Below are 18,456 nucleotides of genomic sequence, written 5' to 3' on the forward strand. Positions count from 1 at the left end.
GAAACTGTAGAATGTTGTGCAGTATGTTCACCTTGTGGATGCATGTATCAATTCAGATGTTACTTACTAAATAAAAGCAGCTGCTGCAATAAATTGTGTGTGGAATGATAATAAAATAACTGCGTATCACGATATGTGTCATATTGTGGTGGCATCTGTATCGTGTTACGTGTCATGAGCTTGTAGGAAATTGCCTTGAGTGTGCAAATGAATCAGCTCCATGCTGTGATAACTCATTTGACAACAGCTTGAAAGTAATGGACATTTAAAAGTGACCATCTGCAGCTTTAATGGGGATTTTAAAGAGATATATTACCTAACATCAATCCATCAGCTTATAACGGGGTTTATAAATTGATATAATAAATTACACAAACAAAATAATTCTAAAAATCCTTTATGTGCTCTTCAGCTGCTTTTGAATCCCCCCCACCACCACCACCACTCTCCCTGCTTGGGGCCCCAGACTCTTGCCGCCCTTGCAAACAAGCCTTCTTAATAGTTTTAATCAACTTGAAAGTCTGCATGATGTTCCCCCCAACCTGTGTCAGGCACGTCGGCCTCTGCTTGGTAGCAGGAAGTTGATGTTGGCTTCAACTTTATCTTTTATTATTCAGTCATTCACACGTCTGGAGTCCAGCCTCCTTTTCCTCCTCCCTCTCTCCATCTCCTCTCAGTCCACTTGTCTGCAGCAGCAGCAGCAGCAGCAGCAGCAGCTGTGGACACGCCGCATGTCTGAGCAGAAACTCACCGTGCAACCACAACCCGAGGAAGATGACAGAGAAACGAGGCAGTGAAGCGGTCTGTGTGCAGAGGGATCTGGTTCTGAGTTTATTTTAAGGTGAGATTATTTGGAAAATTGTTTGTGAATCGGTAAATGTGATGTTGTTTTTGTGACAATTTCTTTTCTCTAAAATAGTGCATAGGGTTTTTACCTCAGGTCTCTTCTTCTCTTCAGTCACTTATTGCTTATGAATTTGTATATGTAGAATATAATATATGGTGCACTTGTCCAAAAAGGTGTCACATGACTGCAATGAGTTAAAAGTTTGTTTCTAATTTTAGCACACTTGGTTAAGTTGTAAGGCTACCTCATAACTTCTTCACAGTTGGTGTGAAACACCCAGCCCACATGCAAATGATACGTTTTTGTTTTTAAGCATTAAATTGTGTCTGGCATACTGCATGTGTGAGGAAGCCATTAGAGTCATACGAACGGTGCTTACAATTAAGGATTTCAAAATGTAAAATAAGTACAGAAGCAACCTTCAACATTTAAAACACAACAATCCTGAAAAGTCTGAAGATTTTCCTTTTTCAAACATGTTAAATATTGCACCTATTTGGTTAACGTTTATGTGTCAGCAACAAGCAGAGACTGAAATTGAAAGTGTGTCTGTAACAACATCAGACGCATGTTTGCTAAGCATGTCCACACTAGTGTATCTGTAACTAACTCTCTCTGATTTCAGACATCTATATTATAATGAAGGGCTCCACTTCAGACCTCTGTTTTTCTTTAGCTCTGGGCAAGATGTTTTTGAGAGGGGCAGTGAGGCTTTTAAGGTTTGGTAACATTTTGGACACATTCTGTAGCTCACTGTGGTGCTGCCAACCTGTTTGTCAAAGTGCTACGAGCTGTTATTAGCCGCTATTTGGTGGTTGACAGAACCAAAAGAAATAAGAGTCTGTGGCCTGCATATGAAAATCTATATTTCATCACACTCATTTTCATGACTAATTATGATACATTTCTTACATGTGACCTCATAAATAAATCATTATAGTTACAGCAGTTTCAAAAATCTGTCCAACAAGTAGAAAACAAGCTACATGATTAAAAAAGGACAGCCTTCCAAAACTGCTGCAATGTGGAACCAGTCTGTTATAATCAATTGGTCACTGTGCTTTTCGAGTGAAACCTCAGAGCAACTGTTGAAAGTCTGTGCCAGATATCAGGTCAGTGGGTTGGCTGGCTGTCAGCGAGGTGATGTCATGTTGAGAAAATGTCGTTTGCCCATTCCACCATCTGGCCAAGTGTGGTGTCCCTCAGAAAGACACTGTGTCTCTGTCTGTGGCACGGCGGCCCTTAAGTCGAGACTGACGTCCATCCTGCACTGATGAACAGAAGATGGACTGTTAGGATTTACTTAAGTGTTTTTCAGAATGTGTGGACATATCTGCAAGTTTCCTTGCAGATAGTTTTATGGACTATCTGGAGCCTTTTACATTTGGAAGTAAAGTTCTGTCATGTTTCAAACTAATTGAGGCGAGCAAAGAGATTCCAAGAGATAAATGAAAAGGCAGGTTATTAAAAAAAAAACACAGCATGAAGGTAAACAAGAGACATTGTCTAACATGAAGAAACATGAAACACAGGACAACACAAAGACTACATACACAATAAGGGAAGGAGACAACTAATAAGGTAATAAATACTCAATAACAACAGAAATTTACTTCCAAAATTACAAGCAAGGTTCCGAAGAAATCCACAAGGAAACTCAAATGTCCATAAATCTCTCAAGTGTACGTCTGAACAAAAGCAAATCATAACATCGACAGGGTTCTTACAATGTAAATGAAAGACTGAAACCGGAAAATATGATGTTTTTAAAGAGGCGATGGAGATGTCATTGTGATAAATGAAAAATGTTGCAGGCCTGAAGCTCAAGATGGAAATCATTACTTTTTATTGTAAAGTTTATAGTTATTTGGTCACAGAGGTTCTGGGCGTGGGTCGAAGTCCACTATGCCCCACATCAGTTACACAGACTTAGCGGTTTCCCTTGAACAGCCACCTTTAAGTGTCAATACCTGCACCTCCCAGCTTTTGTTTGCTTGGTGGAAGTTTGGACGTTAAAACATTTCCTGATACTCTTGAAAGAATTGAGATTTGCTTGCACTTAACTGTTTCTTGGCCTCAGTTGCCCTTTGTTCTGTGGACAGACTTCCCATGCTTTAAAAAAAGAATTTGAGAAAGCAATGAACGAGGTCAGGAGTTAAACCTGACCTTTAAGATTAATGTGTTTATTTAGCCTGCGGATATTTTGAATCAGTTAAAGAGGAGTGAACGTGCACTGAACTCTAATCTCTGATTATTAATCTCCATTATTTTTGTCGACTTGGCAGAACATTAAGAAAAGTGTGAGAGATAAAACTGTAGTGTGTAACTGTTAAATATTATTAAATGTTTTCTCCACACAGCTTGTGTTTCGCAGTAAAACGATGTTTAAGTTGGAGTATGACCAACACAAAGAAGCGCCCACTAAAAGTTTCAGAAGTGAATCATATGTGTGAATTAATACTGCTGAGAAAACACAGTCATTCACCTGTTTGACAGGATTAAGGCTTCTTGTTCCAGCCCGGCCCTGGACTCAGTTCCAAGAGTTGGTAATGGTCTGTATTTATATAGAGCTTTTCTATTCTTGATGAGCTGCTTTACACTACCGCTTTCACCCATTCACACACTTAAACATAGGGTTAAGTGTCTTGCTCAAGGACACATATACAGTAGACGAGCAAACCAAGAATTGAACCCACAGCCTTGCAGTTGAAAGACAACTCTCCCTACCACTGAGCCACCATGGCTCTATCCTCCTCACTTTTTTAATACTTTTACTTTTATTTCTAAAACGTAAGTACAATTTATATCAGAAACTTACTTTTGATAAGTGCAGCAAATGTCATGTACTTTAAGACTTTTACTTAAGTAATATTATAAGAAAAGTGACTTCAACTTTTACCAAAGTCATTTCTGGTAAGATACTTGTACTTGAAACTCAAGCATCCCTTTAAGGTACAGTGTTAAGGTACTACAAGACTGCCTGTACTGCTGCTGTGTACGCACAAATGCTCCCTCAGTCAGGTCTGATAGTTTTGCTTCACAGATACTGTTTTCAGATGAAGGACACAGCATACAAACATTTTTTATATAAACAGACCAAACAGAGGCAGAATATTAACACCGGCAACAGCAAAAGTCACTAAAAGTTATGAACTGCAACTTTAAGTGGAAGTAAATTTACACATGTGACACGCCCTGTACATCATATCACGCACGCACACACATGCACACACGCAGACACACACACACACAACAAATCAAGCCTGGGTCAAAGTGTACTGCCACGTTGCAGCAGTCAGCCCTTTAAAACTGAGTGCACGTTGTGTTTTGGATTTGGTTTTTGCGTAATGGTCAGGGTGTTCCGACCTCAACCACATTTCGCTGGTGCCGTGCTGTAAAAGGGACCACGTGCCTCCGGTCCAGCAGAGTAAAATACCACGCTGCTGCGACATAGTCTTGAATGTGTTATGTATTCGTGCATGTTTTATGGACCTGCACGTTGAAGCCCGATTGTTTGCTGAACACACTGTTTCAGCAGAGAGCGTGACAGAGAAGGGAATGTTTTTTTACAGTAACACAGAGAAAATGACTAATAGAAGGAAGAGTCTGAAATAGGGGGAATAAAAAACACAAAGAAGGTAAAAATGTGTTTCTCATCAGTGTCCACAGATCCTTTATTTGATGACTATAATAGATGGCGTCCGGTCTGCGCTCTCTATTCCAACTGCACTTCCCACCCTGTGCAACTCTGCCAGCTCAGGCAGAACACTTGTTTATGGACATCTGCATGTACAATTTACACATAAATAACATGTTTAGCAGTTGTAAATGTCCCTCTGTGTCACATTTATCGGTTCTGTTTCCATAGGGAGTTTATTTGCTTTACTCTACATAAAGAGTTATGAGTTGCTGAACGTGAAGCCATGAAGGAGGAACAACAACATTTAAAATGGCTTACTGATATGGGGCTAAAAGAGATTAGCAGCTTTAAAAAAAAAAAAAAAAAAAAAAGCAGAAAACATATCAATTACAGCATGAGCACACAGAGACATCAGATGACTAAAACGCTACATCAAAAAGAACAGATGAAAGGATGCTAGTCAGGGATTAAGGTGTTCATCAGTTTGGAAACTGACATTAAACTCAGGAAAAAACAGGTTCTCATATGATGTGAGTTAACGTTCTGTTTTCACAGTCAGTGGATATTTGTCTCCCTTGCTAATGTTTATCTAGCTCTCACTTTCTCATGCCCTACAGGCCCTAATCGTTCTGTTAAGTTACTAATGTCCACTTTTAAGTTGATCACTCCTGATTACTGCTGGGACACCCACACCTTTATCGTATCTGCTTTGTGTTTTTTTAGGATAGTGACAGTGAATGACGACCAGTCATAATCATTTGTGTCGCCAGAAGTGTCGAAAAACTGGGATTAGTTGAAGATTTAGGGAAGTTAATCTGCACCGGGAAAGGTGGCACCACTGTTATATCACAGGTCCAGATGGCAGCAGCCTCAGCATGGCTCTCCTGCAGTCGGTGACTTAAATCTACCACTGGCTCTGGTTTGGAGAGGTCACATGTTTGGAGCTTACCAGTGCTCCCTTTACTCTAGGGCAGAAGCCTCAAACCCATGGCTCCCGGGCCACATGCGGCCCTCCAATTAATTTTGAGTAATTTAGTATCATAAATATTTTTTTTTACTCCGCTGTAATCAAATTAATTTTCTCTCTGTTATAATGCAAGGTCATGACTTTGTTGTGCCTTGAAATTATATATATATACCTGGTTGTTCAGCAGTTTGCCAGGATTAATGCTCCGCCCACTTCTCTGCTACTGCTGTATACACACATGCTCCCTCAGGTCTTTACTTCAGGTCAGGTCTGATAGTATTGCTTGATAAAATCAGTCCAAACACAAGATCAGGATCAATTTACTATATAATGTCTAACGGAAAATGTGTAATCCTCAGTGGATGGAAGTGATTGATAATCTATGTCAGTGCTGTAGTGTAACTGCAAATCAGTGTTGTTGACTCTAGATGGAAAAAGAGACAGGTATTTGTACTGCAATAAATATCACACGACTCAGCAGCACACAAAAGAAACTGCAGAGAATCTACAATTTACCCAGGCAACAAGGAGAGAGAGAAAAACACTTGCAGCATTAGTCAATCCAAAATATTAGCTGCGAGACACATTTACATGGGCCTGAATGCTCCCGCTTTAGTCTTAAGTCTTGTGTGTAACTCACATCTCTCTCCTTTTCTCCCTTTCTCTGCTCTTTTAGTTGGCCTCACATGAACTGAGTGAAAACAGAAAAAGAGAGGAGCTCCCTCACCATGGCGGTAGAAGGAGAACTAAGTGGATAAAAGAAGGCAGAGAGCAAATGAAGGAGTCAGACAGGGAGGGAAGACATAAGAGATTATGAGCTAATCCAGTTCAGGGACAATCCTCAAGGAGCCTAATCTTTCTTCTCGGGGTGATGCAGACTAAACACTATCTGGATTACGCTGCTTTGAATCCGTCTACCAAGACAGCGTTCCTTTTTTTTTTTTTTGTTAAAAGCAGATTGTTTTCATTGATTGTCAAAGATGTGACAGTGTGGGACACAGAACCGAACCTGGGGACGAAGAAGTCTGGCAAAAGACCTTGTGATCTCTGTGGCGCACACATGGATAAATCTTTTTACTGTGAATCAGGACATGCTGGTGGATATCACTCTCTCTGACTGAACACTGAAGAAGAAGAGTGCAGAACAACTTACGGGAAGAGACACATCAATTAAACACACGCACAAAAACTACAAAAGTAAGCAACAGACTAAAAAGACTTCAGATTTATTTTTCTCTTTCTTGAAAAACAAAGGTCTCTAGAAATAGCTACTGAACGTTTTTGAAGCTAATAACTGGGATTAATGCAGGTCATGATGACTAATTGAAAGGATGAAACATGGAATTAATGATTAATCATGCATGAGTTTCATCTCTGACTGTATGGGTGGTAGGCTAATGTTCATAACAGTGGGCTCATACATATGTGACCCCTTGGGTTGATGGTGGGCAGGGCGGAAACTTGGTGCTTGAGGTAGTCATTGGAGATTGTCATTCATTCATTCATTCAGTGTTTACTGCTTTTTTGTCCGCATGAGGGACACGGGGCAGCTGGTGCCAATCCCAGTTGACATAGGGTGAAAGGCGGGGGTCCATGACAGGGACACATAGAGACAAACAACCATCCACTCACACCCTCACGCCTAAGGTCAATAGTGTCCAGTTTACCTAATCCCCATATTGCATGTTTTTGGACTGTGGGACAAAGCTGGAGAACCCGGAGAAAAAAAACAACACACACGCACGCACACACACTCAAAGACACACACACAGGGAGAACATGCAAACTCCGTGCACAAAGGTTCAGAGTGGGACATGAACCAACAACTTTCTTGCTGTGAAGCACCATCAGAGATTAGCAGTGCACACTCTCTCATGGCAAACTATGTAGCAAGACTTGCTAATACTAAAGTGATGGCAATGTGATTTTTCACGCGCACATAGTCTGACAAAGGTTCAATGGTGTAGTGTTTGAACTAAAACATGTAAGTGTGATTTGATTTGGCTAGTACCTGTCTTCAAATATTTATAGTACAGTAGTAGTGGTTAGCACTGTTGCCTCACAAGAAGAAAGTGCTTGGTTTGATTCCCTGTCTGTTCTCGTGTGTGGGGTTCTTCTGGGCTCTCCGGTTTCCTCCCACTCCTCAAAACATGTTAGACACATTCGGTCAGGTTGGCCTCTTGTGGTGCTGCGCTCAGTTGCACTGGCTCTGATCAACCCTCCATCTGACCTCAAAGTTTTGTTGCACAGTGTTGGTTGTATAAAGATGATTTTCCTATTTCCTTTCCCTTTAATGTGCTGCTGCTTGGAAAGTTGAACTTCATGCTCTCATGATGCAACGTTAGCAAGTGTAGAAAGGACAGAGAACTGAGTAACACCTAGACATAAAACAGTCCTGTGGCAATGAGCTAATTAATCTAATTACATCTTTACTTAGAGTGTCGTAAGATTGTTCAACAACTGGATACTGACGACAACAAAACAACTCTCCGTGTCCAAAAACATTTATAGGGTTGAAACATTCGTTTTTCTTTTATAGTTTCTTTTCCTCAAACAGACCAGTTGAGTTGATTGTCCACATCTCAGTGTATCTGCAGTTGCAGCTGCAGGAATCTGTGTTTCAAATGTGAACGCTGAACAAGGCTCCAAACTCTCCAGCCACAAAAGCTGTGGTAACCAGAGGAAACAAAGTATGACCTTGTAGATCATTAGACTGAAGGCTGCCGCTGTGAGTCGAGTATTTTGTCCTTTTGGACGGATGTACAGATCTAGCTGTGCACATGAGACAGAGAGGAGAATAAGATGAGGATGTAGACTTGGACTTGATTGACTCTACATCCATATTGGCATCTTATAGTGTAAATCAAAATGGGAAGCCGGAAAAGGCCAACAGAGAATGAGCAGTTGGCTCTGGTAGCGTGGATAATGGATTATACACACATTCTCTGTCGACTTAACAACCACATATTTGTCTTTTATGTCCTCACTGTCCTGGCATTGACTTTTTTTCTCTCTGCTTTTACAGTGGACCCTATACTGGAATTCAAAACGAACTGACATGTCATCAAGACGCTCTCATTGGAATTAAAGGGAAATTACACAACGCTTCTTCCACAATGAGTCTGGGAAAGCTGCCAGGGATTAAGGGCCTTGTGTCTGGCTCTCAAGGGAAACGTCGCTTCAAGAGCGATCTCTCTGTGGACATGATCAGCCCGCCGATGGGCGATTTCCGACATACTATGCATGTTGGCCGTGGTGGGGATGTGTTTGGTGACACGGCCTTCCTCAGCAACTATGGTGGCAGCAAGGAGCCGGGAAGTCCAGACTCTGCAAACAGTTCCAAGTCTACAGGCTTCTTCACGCGCACCTTTCGGCACGTACGGAAAACCTCTGGGCCACGACCTCGGGGGGGCTCCCGGGACTTGTCATCCCCTCCGCCAGACGTCTCGCCCATAATCAAGAATGCCATTTCCCTGCCCCAGCTCAACATGGACTCTCCCAACGGGTGCCTACAGAGGGTGGTGTTCTCCAGCTCTGTCAGCTCAACAGACGACTCCTTCTGCACATATGGTGAGATCATATAGATAATCACTTGTAGCGTGGCACAGGTTTATGTTAAGCATCTTAGCAGCCACATTAAAAGCTGGGAAAATGTAGGTGTTGCGCGCGCACAGATCTCATCTCTATCTATCACGATCACACTTTTCTGCCATGTATAGGTACATGCCACTGAGGTTTTACACATAACTCTAAAAACAGCTGAAACCTAGTAAAATAACATGATGAGTCGGTTTTTAAAGCCTATTGTCCAAGTATTTATTGATAGTACTTCTCAAGACACAGTTTACACCAACACATTAAATGGATTAGGTGGAGTTTGTCCTCTTGCAAAGTGCATAGAAAGGGCATCGGTCATAAGGTCTTTTTTCCCCCCCAAGTCATTTGATAACATACAAACCCTATTTTGTGCTTTCCTGTTGCTGGACAATTGAACATTTCTATAAAATGACCTGGTGTGAGACATCATTTCTTTGAAATAGCTAAAGAAATATCAATAGCGATACTATATATAACACAGACAGGAGTGAATTGAAGTCGTTTTACACAAAATGTGTGGATCACTGAAGACTACAATGGAGAAAAACAGATGCTTCAGCAAACTTCATTCATTTTTTTTTTTAAAGAGGTTCCTTGGTCTGAAAAGTAACACCCTGATTGTTCGGAGGCTGGAAGAGGATTTTAAAATGAAATGAAGTGAAACATTTGATATGACATTTCACCTTTTCAATCTTTTCTCTAAGGTGCAGTAAACACAGAGACAAAACACTCCTTACTTGTAGATATGCATACCTCAAACAAAAGTGCCAGTGACCTTTTCACTCTACAAGTGATACCAGTGGACTACTACAGGATAACAACCACTTATTATTTACTATAAATGTGGGGGGGAGGCAGCCTGGTACAACGATATTTGATTACAGTCTCCGTTCTATTATTCACTCCCCAAAGGTCCAAACAGCCTTAGGAGCTGTTGAAAAGAGGACTATAAATGTCTGCAAACACATAAATAGAGAGGGTGAGGCTGTCCTCCTTTCAACATTGCCCCCACATTCCTCCGAGACAACCAACAAACAGTCGGGCTTCTTCTGAGTCATCCAGAATCACCTTGGCAACACCTGTACACAGTTAGGTCCATAAACACATACACAAACAGCTGGTTTGAAAGAAAGATACTAGGTGGCATTTCTTGTCATCTCCGTGTGCATGTGTGTGTGTGTGTGTGTGTGTGAGTGTGTGATGACCACCTTCACTGTAAAAACACAGCATCCATTATATCTACCAACCAATCAGAGCTTGTTAGCCAGCAGTGAGCAGAGTCGGCACTGGAAATCCCCTCTCTTTATCAAGATGTGTTACCCAGTTCATGAGGAATTTGACCAAACTGATGTGGATCTGGCAGAGACAGAGAGAGACAGAGTGACGCAAGGGGCTTTTTTTTTCATTAGTGGGTTTCCCGGTATGTCATTCCTACCCACGTTTCTTATTATTATTATTATTGTTATTATTATATTGTGTCCATAGTTGTACAAATTTTGATCTTAAGACGAGCAATAAGTTTATCTATTAGGAAGAATAAAGGAGTACTCCCAAACAGATCAAGTGTGGGTAACCACTTTGTATTAAAAAGATATTTAGGTTATAATCTAATGGTTTATGAGTGTATATTTTCGGATTTTTCGACATTTACTCACAGTAATGTTTCTTTTACCAAGGATTCAGCTCTTTATCAACATAACATCATACATTCATCACTCCATTCCTCTTAAATCTCCTCTTCTTTGTATCACAGCTGTAACATGAAGACAAAACTCAGTCTGTCCCTACAGGAAGAAACATTCTGTGTGTGTGTGTGTGTGTGTGGGTGTGGGTGTGTGTGGGTGTGTGGGTGGGTTACAGGATGATGATGATGGCCCTCTGGGAAGCACCTGTATTTAATTCTGGTTGTCACATAGTGCCACCTTGTGGTGGAGTTGAATTTATGGTCTTACATGTCACTAAAGGCACCGTATGTAATTTTCTTTTTTCCACTTTCTATCTAAGATGTGTGTTGCCTGGATAATTGTTTTTCATTGCGTCAATTTTGTAGAAAAACTGTACAAATCTGTGGCTTTTACATGCTTGGAGATTGTAGAACATTCAAGATTTTATTTGCCATTTGCACAGTCTCAGTACGATTGCCTACGAATTGTTTGTGCGCGAGTCTTCAGTCAGAGTGGTAATAAAGAGAATAAATAATAAGGAAACAAAGACAGATGCAAACTCTGTGGCCTCCCAAAAAACAGCTGTTAGATACTATAAAATATATTAAAAACATTGTGCATTTGTGGGAGTATATTGCACATTTTTAATACATATATTGGACTTGACATGTCAGGTGTAATGATGTCTTCTGCCTGCTCCGAAACTAACACAGAAAATACAGCAAGTCCATTTGAAGACAAGTCAAGAATGTGTTTCCTTTATGATGCGTGGTTATTTTGATCATTTAAATGACTTGAGTATGTTTTACTGATCTTGTGTTTGCAGGTCTGCAGTCTGGGTTTGTCACTCTGCCTCGTCTTTCTCGTCTTGACAGACACTTTCAGGATGGAGATGTCCAGAAAGTGTCTCTACCAGTTAGCAGTGACTTTACACTGACACGCTCAGACTCCCTCTCCTCATTCACTGTTGACCTCGGCCCTTCCCTCATGACTGAGGTGCTCAGCTTGATTGACAACCCCAGCTGCCTGCAGATATCCAACCACAGCGAGGCGGAACATGCAGGAAGAGATGATGAGGAAGATGAGGACGACAGCTCTCCAACAGAGACGCCTGTGCAGAGCCCTGAGGTAACTTCACCCAACCCTTCCATGGGCAGCGGCTCTCTCTGCAGGAGCAACAGAGGGCGCTCTTGTAGCTCAAACTGGACAGAGCAAGAGGAGGACAGGAGCTCTCAGAGGACACCAGATGCCTCCACTGGGTCTCCACAGAGAGTGGAGCCTGTGATGGAGGCGGAGAGGTTCCAGAAGGCAGCTGACCTGCTCTCCCGTCATTATGGCGGAGGGTCCTTCACAAAGAGAACGGCGACGTGCAACACCACCACTTCTGCTGTTTCCTCCAGCCACAAAACACCATATGTTCTCTCTGAGGAGGAGGAAGAGGTCAAGGTCTAGATGTCAAAACTCTTAATGAAAGATGGGCATTAAACTCTCTTGATCCAATAAAATGATGCTGGCCCCTGTTTAAGTTTCAGCAGGAAGAGGATTTGATGTTGATTTTAACTCAATACATTCTGTTCTCTCTGCACACACACTCTCAGTTGTGACATTCTACATATTATTTATAACAGATATAGGATAAATGTGAAGCTGGATGAATCTGTTTTTACAGACTGGAGACACTGAAGAACAGAAGGACTACTGTCTCCTCATTTTATAGTACATGCACCTAATACTATATACTTGTGATGTTATTTACATAATTAAAGGTCATTTTCATATTAATAAATGTTACAAACATCAGCACTCACCGTCAATACGTTGTCAATAAATGTCATTCGGTAATAAAATACTGTGGGTTTTTTTTACGGTTGCTCCTGTAGTGAGTTTGTTTATGTGTCTATCAAACAGCTGTTTTTGTGGGGAAACTTCCTCAGGTTTTTCCAATCTTGGTTCAATCCGTAATATTTTACTTCCATACATAAAATGGTGTCAGCTAATCTTGAATTATTCTTAGTCAAGTCTTCCACTGTTTCAACCAGGTCTGACAAACATGCTATTTGGCCCAAGGTCTATTTTGTTTGTTGTTTACCAGTAGCTCTGGACTCAATTAGCACACGGGTGTACGCCAAGAATGTATTAAAATGACTTATTCAGTTGCATCTTCTCCACATGACCACATGATTTTGTTGTTCCTATTTATGACAAAGTACATTTACGGCAACTTAAACTTTCAGCAGTTGACAGAGAAAACTGTTGAGGGTTGGATATAGTTCCTATAGAAGTCTAGGCTGAGGATATTTGTGTTGATTATTGGTTATAGGGCAGTATTTAAAGCATGACACATCAAAGAGATTCTTCACTTTTTTTTTTTTTATTCAATCAACTCTTGGAAAGGCCCTTTACTCCCCTCCAGGAAAGAACATGAACATGTGAGTGTGTCTGACTGGAAGCAGCATTCCTTTAAGTGCCTCTGTGGTGAGTCAGTTCACTTTTTTAGTCCATCTACTCTTGCCCATCATCCCGTCTTTGATCCTCAAGCCTCTGCATTAACCTCATCTGGCCACTGCCTCTTGAGGCGATGTACCTTGGCAAAGATGAGTTCGACAACCTTGCGTTTTTGTCCTCTCTGTTGGAAACTTGCCGTCTTGAATGTAATGTTGAAGCTGATCGACACGCTGCCTCTTTCTTTGCATCTCGTGTTCTGCACTTTTTTCCCTAACTCGACTGAAGATGGTCTGGAGGAGGGAGGGCCTGTCACAGCTCGTCCCAGCAGGGCTGCCCACGTCGGCCAGGCTGGGAGTGCTGGTCCAGGAATCCTTACTCAGACTCACCTGCTGTGTTGTCAGAGCACCGTTATCTCCTTTGTCAGACCTCTGATCCTGACAGATACTCATCATCAGCTCTTTACTAGATTTCACACTGGAAGAGAATCAATTGCTGTTTAAACAAACAGATTTCTTTATCTGTATCTGTCAGCACCGACACACACCGAAGCACACACTTACTAAAAGCTGTTGTCAAATGTGCCATCTAAGTGGCTCATCGTAAGAAACGGATGCTGAAGAATTTCACTGGGGCTAATTCTGTCAGAGGGGTCAACCATCAGCATGTGTGTGAGGAGCCTGACAAAGCTCACACAGTCACACTGGACAGCACAGCCATCTGCCCCTGGGAGATCTGCATACAACTGGAACCATATATAAAAACAAAAAACTAGTTGGATCACCTGAACTTGTTTTGTTGCCTTTTGAGAGATTTCTAAAAGAGATAATTATGTTACCATCACAAGGTCGTTCAGACTGACAAGCGTACGCGGGGTGATGAAATTTGCGGTGGGTGGTGTCTAAGAAGAAGATGGATGTTTCACTTAGATGATTGTACATGACACCAACATATAGGACACAGCATAATTAAATAATGTATTATCCATAAGGGAAGAATCTTTAAAAACCACCAGCAGCAGCATTGAGAATGAGGAGGCAAAGGACAGAGAAGAGGACGGGAATGCAACATTACAGATGAAAACAGCATTAACAAACAAACAAACGAAAATCAAGTCTCCTACCTTAAGCTTCAACTTCCAATTTTTGGTAAAGTACATTTTGGTGAACAATCCAGCTTTCAGTAAACGCACTGGCAGCCTTGCAATCATGCGCACAATATGTCTTATCTGTGAACAAAACACAGTATTATGAGCATGAGTTAAGTAAACTGGTGACAAGACAACAAGCATGAAATATATCACTCAAACATATACATTTTAAAATCTTGACTTGACTTGGAGTTTGTCTCATCATCTTAACTATACTGTAGATCAGTATATATGTATATATATAAATATAAATGCTTACAAGATCGTAATTAGTAGCGCACGGAAAAAGTGGATAGCCCTTAAGTAGCTCAGCAGCAATGCAGCCTAAAGACCACACGTCAATGGCCTCATTGACAGGAGCTCCCAGCAGAACCTCTGGAGCTCTGAAAACAAGAGGATGAATACAAACATACACAAACGGTGTCAAGAAATTGCATGAAAGCACTAAAAGTTCACTAAAAACCAAAGATGCCTGTGTGCAGGACATCTTTAACTTGACACGATTGACACAATTGTCCCAGATGTATGCATGGGTGTGGAGTTGGTGACTTACCTGTACCACAAGCTCTGGAGAGTCCTACCACTACTCTCCCCTGGATTCTGCAAGGCTAAGCTGAAATCGATGATTTTCACTTTCAGTGGCTGCTGTACATGGTCCACCATCATTATATTTTCTGGCTTCAGGTCTGCATGAATGATGTTTGCACTCTTTAGAAAATCCAACCCTGTCGCCAGCTGAAATCATGACAGTGACTGTGTTAAGTTTTTCCAAATGAGGATGCAAGTTTTGCCAGATATTGCAAAACTTAAAAAGTTAACTGAAGCAAACTATAGCTTTTTTCTCTCCTTTTACATGCATGGTAAAAGTCTGATTTTAGTCAGACTAAAGACAGTAATTGAGTTTTCTAAAATAGAGCTAGTCTTAGTCAGACTAACATTCCTGGATAATGGAATTCATAGTCTGATTACTATACTGCATGTATACACTTCGTCCAGAGGTCTCAAACTTGGGGCCTGCAGGCCACTTGCAGCCCTCCAGTAGATTTCTTGCGGCCACCATGAGGTTTTTTTATGTATGTTTTTTTTTTTTTATTAATAGATTAAATTTACAATTTCACTGTGAACTATATATTGTTGCATGTTAAAACAAACTTTTCTTTTGAAATTCTGTGAACCGTGGTCACAATTATTGTTATTTCAATATCATAGTGGAATAATGTTAACATATTTTTAGGCTCATATCGCACATCTGCGCACGCACCAAAATGTCCTCCACTTTCTTTGACCCGGAAGTAGAAGACGACGTAGCGGTGCAGTACTATTGCCGGAAATCAACAAACATCACGATGGTGAGAGCGAGAGCAAAAGCTACGGAGAAGACCCACTTTTGGACGGACGAAGAGACGAGATTTATGCTTCTTCAGCTGAAGGAATTAAACATTTTAAAGTACATGGACGGTCGAAGAACTCGAAATGGGCACCTTTTTAAAAAAGTGGCCGAGAAAATGCAAGACGCGGGGTGTAAGAGGACAGCGGAGCAGGTCCGCGTACGGTGGAAACATCTGAAGCAGAACTACAGCAACTCTAAAAAACAAAATCAGACAGGTGGACTCAACCGTGTCCAGTGTCCGTTTTCAGACTTGCTGGAGGAGCTGCTAGGGGGGCGGACATTGTTCCCTGCCGAAGAAAACGGCGAGGACATTGGATTCCCTCCTGTGGGATTCAGCCCTTCCACCTCAGGTGAGTGGTTACAGGTACCTTACTTAAGTGATGTAATGTTAGCTGCCACATTTACGCAGAGAAACGGATGAATGTCAAGGTTTGCGTTATGGATGTAGAGAGTGTACTGGGGGCTGAGGACCTCGACGACACAATGGAGGTTAGCCAGCAGGCTGAGGACGACTCTGAGGTGGAAGGGATAAGCACTCCTCAGCATCCAAGGACCACCAGCACACCTACACCAGATGCAGCTGGTAAGTTCTCTTATGTATTGTATTTATTTAATTTTCTATCCTGTGTTCGGGTATTATTTTTGGTTTTCCCTGTTCCTTTTCTTTAAAAATAAATAATAATTAAAAAAAAATCCATTGAGGTGTCATGTTTTATGCTGAGCACTAGCAACCTTTTTCCAATATCAAAATCTATTTTTCCCCTGACTACTTTTGCAGGGACAACAACAATAAACCCTGCAAGGAGGCGGCGCGGTGCACAGAATATGGACACACTTTTCCAGAGGCTGGAGGAGATAAATACCAGCTTGAGGCAGCATTTGAGGGAGAGTGGGGAGAGGGAGGAACGACTGGTTCAACGAATTATTGACAGCAATGCCAGTTTGGTCTCTGCGCTGCTGGAGGGCATACAGAGCTTGCGCCCACCCACCCATCCACACCCCACAATGTCTCCACATCCAGACTCCACAGTGCCTCCACATTCAGACCCCATAATGCCTCCACATCCAGACCCCACTATGCTTCCACAGCCACTGATAGAACACATTAAAGATGAAGAATAATAATAAGAATCAGTTTGTCCATGAATAGACACCATCTCTAATCTTTAGGGACTTAAAAGATAAATACACCCTACAATTCAGTTTGTGTAATAACTACAAAAACACACCTGTTGCAAAATGGGGCGGATCCCTTCCAAGTCAAGAGACATATCCTCGTTCATTTTCAGGAATTCCCTCAGGTTCATGTCAAGTTTCTCAAACTCCAGACAATAATGACCATTGAAGTTGAAAGAGTCATTCAGACTGATGACATTAAACTTATCTGAGTTGAGGGCTTTCATTGTTTTCAGGATGGCCTCCTGGAATCATGGAGATAGATGAAGATAAAGTTGATGTAAACACACTTGCCATTGATTCAATTAAACATATCAAATGATAATACACAATTACCTCCTCCTTTGAATCGCCAATGGCATTCTTTTTTACGAATATTTTTAGAGCCACAGTTTCTTCAGTGGTCACCTTCCGGCATTGAGTAACCAACCCATAGGCACCAAACCCCAGGATTGCCTGCACCTCGTAATCTGTAGTGGGAGAGGTGATCCGGTCTCCGATATTGACTTTAATGTCCTCCTCTTCATCGGAGCAAACGGGTAAAATATCCTGTTGATTCTCACACACCTCAGGGGAGAGGCAAAAAAAACTTTAGACACATAGTTCCTGTGCATATAGCGTATAAGTACGTGTACATGCAGGGATTCAATTGTCAAACACTGTCAGGATCAATTAAAACCAAAAACCCACAAAAGTAGATTAATATATATATATATATATATATATGTGTACAATAAACTGCATGACAATAAAACTACTAATGAAAATATAATGTTTCTACTATCCTTCCTTTATTTTAGATTTCTTTTCCAAGTTGTATGGTGGTGTGTTTGTGTTCAATTCTCAGACTGGCTCATTCAGTGTACATGTGTTTTATGCTGTGCTTTGATGTCAAAGCCATGTTTAATTTTTTTTCTGTGCATTAAGCATCAGTGTTGTTGTCAGTTTCCTGTATTTGTCTGCTTGGACAATGACACTAGGGTTTTGGGTTCCCTGAAATGTAAAACTGAACTACACCAAATGACGTATTGTCCTACTAGTATACTGGATCTGATTAATTCAATAACTTACCACATGATCCATTTATGAAATGTGATGCTAATGTGGTTTGGTAAAGAGGATTAATAAACCAAATGCTCTGTTTTCCTCAAATGCCTGCTCTGATGTCCAGGGTGCAAATAACTGACAAAGCCTCCAGGTGGATTTTAATAGTTGCCTTGGTTTGGAATTCTATCCTCTCTTTGATGTGTAACCAAAGGCTTAGAATGTTTAAATATAATGCTCTTTCTCTATAATAATGTGACTTTTCACTTTCAATTACCCCCCCCCCCCCCTTTCTTTTTTTTCAGTGACATCGTAGTTGTTTTAACAGACCGTTAAAAATGTAAAAATAAGTACACAGGCTTGCTGTGTGATTCAGAGATAGACTTACATACTTGTTTTAAACAGAGAACTGGGAACAGCAACAACTGGCCCTGATCCCCATAATGTAGAAAAATCAAAGGTAAAACGCCTTAATTATGTCATAAGTTTTAATTTAGCATAGTTAGCAGATAAGCTAACTAACTGTCAGAGAAAAGCAA

At 41.2% G+C, this 18,456-nt stretch overlaps 3 protein-coding genes across 4 annotated transcripts; 2 read left to right on the forward strand and 1 right to left on the reverse strand.

Annotated features, from left to right (window-relative positions):
• The first annotated feature begins 678 nt into the window (after window positions 1-678).
• Window positions 679-12,167, forward strand: LOC131475364 (cdc42 effector protein 1-like). 2 transcript variants are annotated; one of them, XM_058653440.1, is made up of 4 exons: window positions 679-841; window positions 6,131-6,651; window positions 8,480-9,024; window positions 11,542-12,167. In XM_058653440.1, the coding sequence occupies exons 3-4, from the start codon at window positions 8,571-8,573 to the stop codon at window positions 12,165-12,167; spliced, it is 1,080 nt and encodes a 359-aa protein (XP_058509423.1). In that variant the 5' UTR covers window positions 679-841; window positions 6,131-6,651; window positions 8,480-8,570. The 2 variants fall into 2 exon arrangements, with proteins under 2 accessions (XP_058509423.1, XP_058509422.1); XM_058653439.1 differs by lacking the exon at window positions 6,131-6,651.
• Window positions 11,139-18,448, reverse strand: LOC131475350 (homeodomain-interacting protein kinase 3-like). The gene is made up of 9 exons (XM_058653419.1): window positions 17,945-18,448; window positions 17,210-17,440; window positions 16,927-17,118; window positions 14,861-15,042; window positions 14,567-14,690; window positions 14,281-14,385; window positions 13,996-14,058; window positions 13,721-13,902; window positions 11,139-13,634 (listed from the first exon to the last, which is right to left on the reverse strand). Exons 1-9 carry the CDS (start codon window positions 17,954-17,956, stop codon window positions 13,268-13,270), a joined length of 1,458 nt encoding a protein of 485 aa, XP_058509402.1. The 5' UTR covers window positions 17,957-18,448; the 3' UTR covers window positions 11,139-13,267.
• On the forward strand, window positions 15,641-16,828 carry LOC131475368 (uncharacterized). Its single transcript, XM_058653444.1, has 3 exons — window positions 15,641-16,047; window positions 16,146-16,280; window positions 16,476-16,828. Exons 1-3 carry the CDS (start codon window positions 15,654-15,656, stop codon window positions 16,817-16,819), a joined length of 873 nt encoding a protein of 290 aa, XP_058509427.1. The 5' UTR covers window positions 15,641-15,653; the 3' UTR covers window positions 16,820-16,828.
• Window positions 18,449-18,456: the final 8 nt, after the last annotated feature.

The sequence above is a fragment of the Solea solea genome, chromosome 16 (assembly GCF_958295425.1).
Source record: "Solea solea chromosome 16, fSolSol10.1, whole genome shotgun sequence".
In the NCBI taxonomy this organism is placed as follows: Eukaryota; Metazoa; Chordata; class Actinopteri; order Pleuronectiformes; family Soleidae; genus Solea; species Solea solea.